The sequence below is a fragment of the Microchirus variegatus genome (assembly GCF_963457635.1).
Source record: "Microchirus variegatus genome assembly, chromosome: 1".
Lineage (NCBI taxonomy): Eukaryota > Metazoa > Chordata > Actinopteri > Pleuronectiformes > Soleidae > Microchirus > Microchirus variegatus.
The window spans coordinates 6,793,351-6,801,419 of record NC_139802.1 but is presented as its reverse complement, the minus strand read 5'-3'; the positions used below and the strand labels follow the sequence as shown (position 1 = coordinate 6,801,419).

The 8,069-nt window shown below is 42.4% G+C and overlaps 1 protein-coding gene across 1 annotated transcript; it reads left to right on the top strand.

Annotated features, from left to right (window-relative positions):
• Window positions 1–1,057: 1,057 nt before the first annotated feature.
• Window positions 1,058–6,985, top strand: macc1 (MET transcriptional regulator MACC1; the record flags this gene model as incomplete). The annotated part of the gene is made up of 5 exons (XM_083892430.1): window positions 1,058–1,188; window positions 3,101–3,223; window positions 3,311–5,346; window positions 6,482–6,670; window positions 6,782–6,985. Exons 2-5 carry the CDS (start codon window positions 3,109–3,111, stop codon window positions 6,983–6,985), a joined length of 2,544 nt encoding a protein of 847 aa, XP_083748556.1. The 5' UTR covers window positions 1,058–1,188; window positions 3,101–3,108.
• Between the last annotated feature and the right edge of the window lie 1,084 nt (window positions 6,986–8,069).

Below are 8,069 nucleotides of genomic sequence, written 5' to 3'. Positions count from 1 at the left end.
CACGGACATCAGAAAGCAAAAGTCCTGAATCCAAAATTCTTTGCTGTATTTTTTATTTTTAAATTGTGAAATTAAAATAAGGAGTATTGAACTTAAAATCTTGACCTTTCTAATAGAAAAGGTAACTGAATACGATGTAGGTCAAAAGACTGTGTTGCTCCAAGGTCCAGTGGCTTCTGCTTACTCTGCTTATTCTCTTCTTTATACCATTTTCTACATCACATTTGAAACATAACACATTTAGAATTTACATAAACTTAAATTATGTTCATAGAAAATGGCTAAGAGAGAGGTTCTTCTTCATGTGTGTAAGAGGTGTTGTGCAATAACACTGACACTGTAAACTAGATTTTGAAAAGTGCATGTGTGTGAAAGAGTGTGTGCATGTTTTTTTTGGTGGTGTTTTTTTGGGGTTGAGCGCACCACAGCAATTCTTGTACCATTTGGTAAAATGACAATTATATTTCATTTTTGACAATTTTTGCAGGTGTTACTGATCATATAAACAGTGGCTCTGCTCAGTCAATGGATGAAAGTGAAGAAAACTAAAACTACAATGTGATTTACCTACTTTTATCTGCCATAAAGAGCCAACATTATCAGACTGTGAATAGCAAATGCATTATACGTGTGTCTTTATAGAAACAATGTAAGATTATTTTAGGAAGCCAGCCTCAGGACGACATGCAATACCTCCAGTGGCCACCAGTGGCGCAGACATTGGAAAGCACTGTATTAAAAAAAACACTCTAAACTCTGTGTTGACTTTACTCCTTGTGTGTCTCCCCGTCCAAGTGGTGTGGTGGTGTTTGCCTGTTTAGTCGTGCGTATCCGTGCGTATCCGTGCGTGCAGGGCTCCTGTCGAAACTACCCAGGTATCTCTCAGTTTCAGGTGTTGTCATCATGACTCGTGCGTAAACACGGCGCTGCATTGTGGGTGTTGAAGTGTGGGCGCGCGAGAGGCCGCCGCCGACAGCCACTCCCTCTGCTGTGGCTCCTGCGTGATTTCAAACTTCCAGTCCCAAAATGCTCCGTGTCTGTAGCGCAAACAAGAGCGCGCGGCGCCGTGTGTAACCCGAGGAGCGGAAGGCTTCGCAGAGAACAAAGTGGAGACAGACTGAGCAAAGAGCGACTTAGTTTTGTTTTCCTGTCAGCGCGCGCACAACTTACAGCCATCTCGTGCCGACGGTGAGAAAACGCAACTTTGTTTACTTTTGAGTCGTGTTCAACTGTTTATGATCCAGACTTTGGCGCAGAAAGGACACGGATTAGTAATGTGTAACTACAGAGTGTACACACACCTGCTCACACACACACTTAGTGAATACTCCAGTGTGTGAATCTAAAGTGAGGGCACATTTCCAGGTGATTCAATCAGCGTATATAAGCACATGATTGGGGATTTTTAAAGTTGTTGGTTTAATGCAGGACACACAAGAGTGTCCTTAAATCAGAGCAGACCTGTTTTACTGTCAGTACAGTGACAGAGGATACTTTGATCACAACAAGACGCGTCAGGAGAGCTGAGTGCTCACTGTGTCACACAAGGCTTGACAAGACCAACCTGTTTGTGTGCAGTGGTGGAAGAAACCACATTATTAATGACTGACTCACTGGTGACAAGTCATGAATGGTGGTGTCCCTCTTTTACGCAAACAAGAGCTGAGGCTTTATTGTCGTGTGTTTGGAACAGTTTCACACACTCAGGAGAGGATTTGCTGAAACCCTGAGGCACATTGTGCCCGAACGAGACAACAATGACTTAACTAGAGCTGCAACTAATGCTTGTTTTCCTAATCGATTAATCTGTCGATTATTTTCTCAATTAATGGATGAATCGTTTGGTTCATAAAATATCAGTAAATGTAAAAAAAAACGTTGATCAGTGTTTGTCAAAGCTGGAAATGATGATGTTATCGAAAGTCTTGTTTGGTTCACAAACCAAAATTATTCAGTTAAATGATTTCTTTGTTGTGGGGCAAAGAAACCAAGACAATATTCACATTTAAGAAGCTGAAACAATCAGAAATCTTGTTTTAATAATGAAAAAAGCTTCAAACCGATTATCGAAATAGTTGGCGAGTAATTTAGTCATCGATTAATCGTTTCAGCTCTAGACTTAACTTGTGTCTTTTTTTCTAAACTGTATGTCTGTACTAGATGCTTAAGCTCAGGGCTGCAACTAAGGAATCAATGAATCCTGATTTTATTGATTTCGAAGACAAACCTGCTCATCCGTGAGTCAAATTTGACATATTCTAATTTGTTGGAACAAAAATCCTCAACCGAAAGACAACGATTTACAGAAAAGAAGACATTATTCATATCTGAGAATTACATATTTTGCATTTAAGGCTGAACAATTCATTTAATTTTTTATCAAAATCGCAATACGGCTTGCTGAAATTTTCAAATCGCAGGAGAAAATTGAGGAGAAATATTTGTTAAAGCTAAAATGTGTCAAAATATCATTATAGATTATTGTCTCGACCTACACACGTCGTCGTTTCTCACGGATCTGCACAAATGTCACACAGTGAGCGTTTTAAATAGGTTTTTCAAATGAAAATGAGGATATCGTGAATCATATCTCGAGAGCAATTGCAGCCAAAAAAGAATCGCAATTAGATATTTGTTCAAATGCATTAATTCCCAATGTATAGCTATTTATTGTTATCCTTTCATTCACGCCAAGTTACTTTTGTGTGATGCCGTCATGCTTTTCTTTATATCATGTGATGTCCTGAATCTTGTGACTCTTGTATTTGACTGCTTTTCTTTGTCTGTCAAAGTACTTGGAAATAAACAGGTTTTAAATAAGCTATAAAATGACTTTGGATAAGTTATGTTGATAAACATGGAATATTATTCAAATTCAATTAACTTTCTTAGTCCCATTTGGGGGCAATTTGATAATAATAGCAACAAAACACTACACATAAGACACATAATAGAGCAGTGTACACAACCAGGCAAGTGCAAAGGAGCCAAATAAAATGCTAGAAGTTGATAGGAAGCATAATAAACATTTCTATTTCTAGCTAAAGCAGATAATAAATGGAGGACAGAGGGATTTAAACTGTTGTTTTGATGTTTGCAGATGAAAAAATGGCATCTGGATTTGAACCACCTTTCCGTCGTGTTGGTAGTCTAATGCGGAGTAAATCTGAGGGGACACTGATTGACCTGGATGATAACGTCTCAACAAGCAACAACCTGAATGGTAAACATTTAAATGGTGCCGTGTTGTGAATCTTAAATTGCAATAATATCGTATACCGTTAACAGATCCAGACTGTTGTTTTCACAGGAGTCCCACAGAACTCCGAGTGGCCACTTCTACAGTCCGAAAGTGCTCAACTGTCTCAGACAAAAAATCCCTTCTGGAACAAACTCTCTGGATCAAACCCTTTCTTAGACGATATCGTATGCGGCAGCGCAGGCAAACGCCTAACCGACACGTCCGCCGTAATACAAGACGTCAAGAAACACGTGGACACAAACAACGGCGACGCCGTTAGCACGTCCTCAGACGAAGGCAATGTGGGGAACTTTTTGGAGCAGAAACACAAAGTCACCAACAGGTCAGGAAGATGGAGGAGCGCTTCGGACATCTTGGACGCTCTGGAGAGGAAAGAGCCGAAACACGAGGACAGTTTCAAAATGCCCGGCACTGTGCTGAATCCAGACTTTGAGTGGCTGAAGAATGACAGAGAGGCCTATAAGATGGCCTGGCTCAGCCACCGGCAGTTAACTCGCTCGTGTCTGGACTTAAATGTGATGAGCCACAGTCCTGGATGGGCTCAGACCCAGGCCTCTGGCTTTCAGGTTATATGCAAGATCGGTCACACGGGAGGATCGGTGCAGTTGCCCGACTCGGGAGTTAGTATCCACATCCCAGAAGGACATGTTCCACATGGAGAAGTCCAGGAAGTGACACTGAAAGCGACATTAGACCCTCCTCCTGGACTCAATAACAACTACACGACGACCATGAGCCCGCTGCTCGAGGTGGTTCTCAGCAACATCAACACAAAGACGTGCATCTCTCTGGAGGTGAAGCTGTCTGGAGAGGTGAAGAGCGACCCGCTGAGTCAGGCCAAGACCACTGTGGCTGGACTGGTGTCCAACAAAAGAGAGGGGCCATATCAGAAAGTGGACGACTGTTACATTTACAAGAACATGATGCAGATGAAGCTCCAGAACTTGAAAACGCATTTTTACGTGATCGCAGTGGCAGAAGCCGCTGCAGTTCAGTCACCTGCCACATCAGTATGGGATTACCTTGACCGCCAAATCACCGTGGCAGTTTATGGACCCAGGTTCATCCATCCATCGTTCAAAGTTGTGATAGTGGTTTGCTGTCACGAGGACATTCCACCAAAGCTTCCGTTTTCAGACATATGCAGAGGCAACAAGAACCTGCCTCCTCTCGTGCTGCAGCTGTGGGGAAAACGTCGATTCAAACCGGACAAACTCAAGGACCTGCACGTCGGCGTCAGCGTCACGGGCTCGTTGTTTAAAATCAAACCTGAGGACAAACTGAAAGAAGTGAGGCAGAGTCAGCTCAAAATAGGGACCGTTTTAAAGCTGCCAATCGCAGTATCGTGCCCTGGTAATACAGAAATGTCACCCTTTAAATTAGATCTACACGTGAAGGAGTCAAACGGTGCGACTGCCGCACACTTCCAGCTGTCTTCCCCTCCTGCACCACCTATCCGAGCAGAAAAGCGGGTGTCAAGGCAGCTAGACAGACGGACTGAAATACCACGAGCCTCACCTATTCCTGAGGAAAACGTTCCAGCTTTACCTACGTTTGAAGACAAACCCGTGAGCCTGCAGTGGTACGGCGTCGCCCTTAAATCTGTTCTCCGTCAGCCACGCGTAGACTACCTTCTGGAGTACTTCAAGGGGGACACGGTTGCTCTCCTTTCAAGGGAGACCGTCAGGTCAGTGGGCAACACAAAAGTTAAAGAGTGGTATATTGGATTTCTGCGAGGTAGGACTGGGTTGATTCACTGCAAAAACATCAAGGTGATCACCAGAGACCAGGTGATCGACTTCACCGGCATCCAGATTACCACAGAGGTCCTTCTGGACAACATGACGCTGCCCTTCAAGAAGCTCACCTACATGTACTCCGCCATCCAGACACTGGTCACGGAGCACATCACCAGCTGGAGAGGCTTCGCTAACGCTTTGGGCTACAGCGGCATGTCACTGGACGCCATCACATGGAGGCAGCCGGAGAGCGGCGGTGATAAGGTGGCCTGTGTTCTGGAAAAGCTGAAGGAAGACTGTCACACTGAGAGGGGCAGGAGGAAGTTTTTGCATGAACTCATGGTGGTGAGTAAAGAATCCGTATTTATTGTAATGGCTAATGTATCTGGTGTTTAAGAATCATTAGTGATCTAAAGGTGAGACTAACGAGTGACAACAAATGAAGGACTTTTCCCTCCTTTTTACCTGCCGTTTGCTCTTTCCTTTTCATTGGTTTTTATATGGGTGGAGCCTTTTTGCCAACATTTGTGTAGTCGCCGCCTCCTTCACAAAATCCCTAATGAAATGACACACAGACAGATAAATAGTCAACCCAGGCTGCTGCAGAACATGTTGGTTCAAAATGGCATCCTTTGTAAAGCAAGCCCCTTAAGTACATAAAAAGACTAATCCTAACCCTATGAAAGCCAAACAATTTAAATATTTAAGTATTCATACACTTATACAAACATTGATTTAGTCAGGGGACGATACCTTTTTTATGTCCGATACCGATATTAGTCCGATAGTCATTTTTAGACAATTTATGAACTACACATTTACGCCGAGTCCCTTCAAAGACATCATTTTCCAATTGTATAACACATTTTGTAGCTAATAATAAACAGCCCAAACATGACTTGGCTAAAATGTCTGTGCATAGTGAAGCATGAGACATGATTTTTGGATTGTATTGGATATTACAATCCAGTGATTTCTGCCAATAAACCCTCTTGGATGTTGGAGATTAAACCTTTAAAGTTGCATTATGTAATACATCTAAAGCAACTGGCCATAAAATCCTCCTAATACGTCAGAGACTCAGGAATAATGTTCATATAAAAAACTGAATTCACCAACAACAACAGTACAGCCAAGATATTTGCATTAAAAAAAACAATCGGCAGACTGCAAATCATGTTTATGTTTTGAAATCATGTTTTGGCATGTGGCGCCGTCTACCAGTCATTGCAGTCAGTAGAGTCGCAGCTGCCGAGCAACCACGGGTTGCCAGTTACGTCAGAAAACCAAACCTAAAAGACCTCGGTATTTTGAATTTGAATGTAGTAACCGTTTTTTGGCCACAATCTTACATATGGCACCTTTAAGGATACGTCTACTTAGCATCCAACAAGCATTTACAAAGATACCCAGAATAACTGGCAGACACTCATCAGCCAACATCAACCCACTGCTACTTCTATCTATGTTTCTTTCTTAGGGCCTGCTTAAGATGGACTCTGTGAACGTAGCAGCTCAGCTGATTCAGAACACCGTCATCCTGTCTACTGCTGTGGAGCTCGGGGTTCGTTGGCGGGAGCTCGCAGAGAAGATGGGAAAACTCTCCAGTGCTCAGATAGCAGGCTACGAGTCACCGCACCGAGGGAAAAATGGAGACATCGGTGCTCAGGTCAGTCGAATGGCAAACGCCGACACGGGAGCGTATGTAGTAGAAAAAAGTGATGTGAAGGAATTTGAATGTCATGCAAATTTGAATGACCATGTCTTGTACTGTTTGCAGTCAATGTGGAAGCCGGCCTATGACTTCCTGTACTCCTGGAGTCTGAACTATGGAGACAGCTACAGAGACTTGATCCAGGATCTGCACCTGGTTCTGGACAAAATGAAAAACCCCGTTACCAGACAGTGGAGGCAGCTGACCGGTGCCCTCATCACGGTGAACTGCCTCGATATTTTTCGAGGCTCCGCGTACCCAAAAAGCTAAAGAAAAAAAGAAAAAGAAAAGAAAACGCATGCGCAGACGCGCTCAAGGGACGACGTCAACCTCCACGCACTTGGTATGAACAAATACACGGACAAAGAGAGGGTTTGTTACGCCGCAGAGGAAAGATGTTACTTCAATCATTCTGGGGTTTTTTTGTCTGAAATTCTGTCAGGTTCTTGCACTGCATCTCCAGACCTCACTCAGTGAGTAAACAGTATGTTCTCACAATTATTCTCTACTCTAACGTGTAGTTTGTCACTTCTCTCGGCCCGTGCCAGTGAAATAGACACTCATGGAAAATCTGATTTTCAGTTTTTTTTGAAAATGCAAAAAACGTTTATCAACTTTCTACATAGTTCATTGACAAAAGTGAAAATGACGCAAAGTCCAGTTCTTAACCTGGTAACTTCACAGCAGCCATGAATAGAGCCAACATGCACTGGGACTCAAACGTGACATGTTGAGGTTTTGGAATTTGAAAGGTCAAGAAGGTCACCCAGAACCTCACATCTGTTCCATTGTTTTAAACTCGTATATCACGTTTACAAGAAACGTGACATACAGAAATTGTACATCAGAAGAGTCTGCGTGGAATTTCACGACATCTGACACAAACATCCACTTGTTGGTCAAAGTCAGAATCGCGTCACAAAAAACACCATTACTTTACATATTACTGTAATACAGAGCATTGGCAGTACTATTTCTCTGCACATACTATTATCAGATGAGTAATAAATGTGAACACTGTTGTCAGTTAGCCTCCAGGGTTGAAATATGTGAACTTGTCTTTACTGTAAGAGTCTTTTGCTGAAAATAAGAGTTGTTCCAAAGTGAAGCATGCCTTTGAATTTTCCTGTTGCTGGTAAACAAACTATAAAAATGCTAATTAATGTGTTATAAGCTGTTGCATATTTGTTATTTTTCATACCATTGTGTAATTTTATATGCATATGTTTGTACAAATCCGATGATTTAATGGGGTATAAATGAGAATTTTTTTTTTATAGCAAAATGAAAACCTCAGTATTTAGACTACACTGTGCCTTCAGTCACAGAAATTGTAGCTAAGATTGATGTCAAA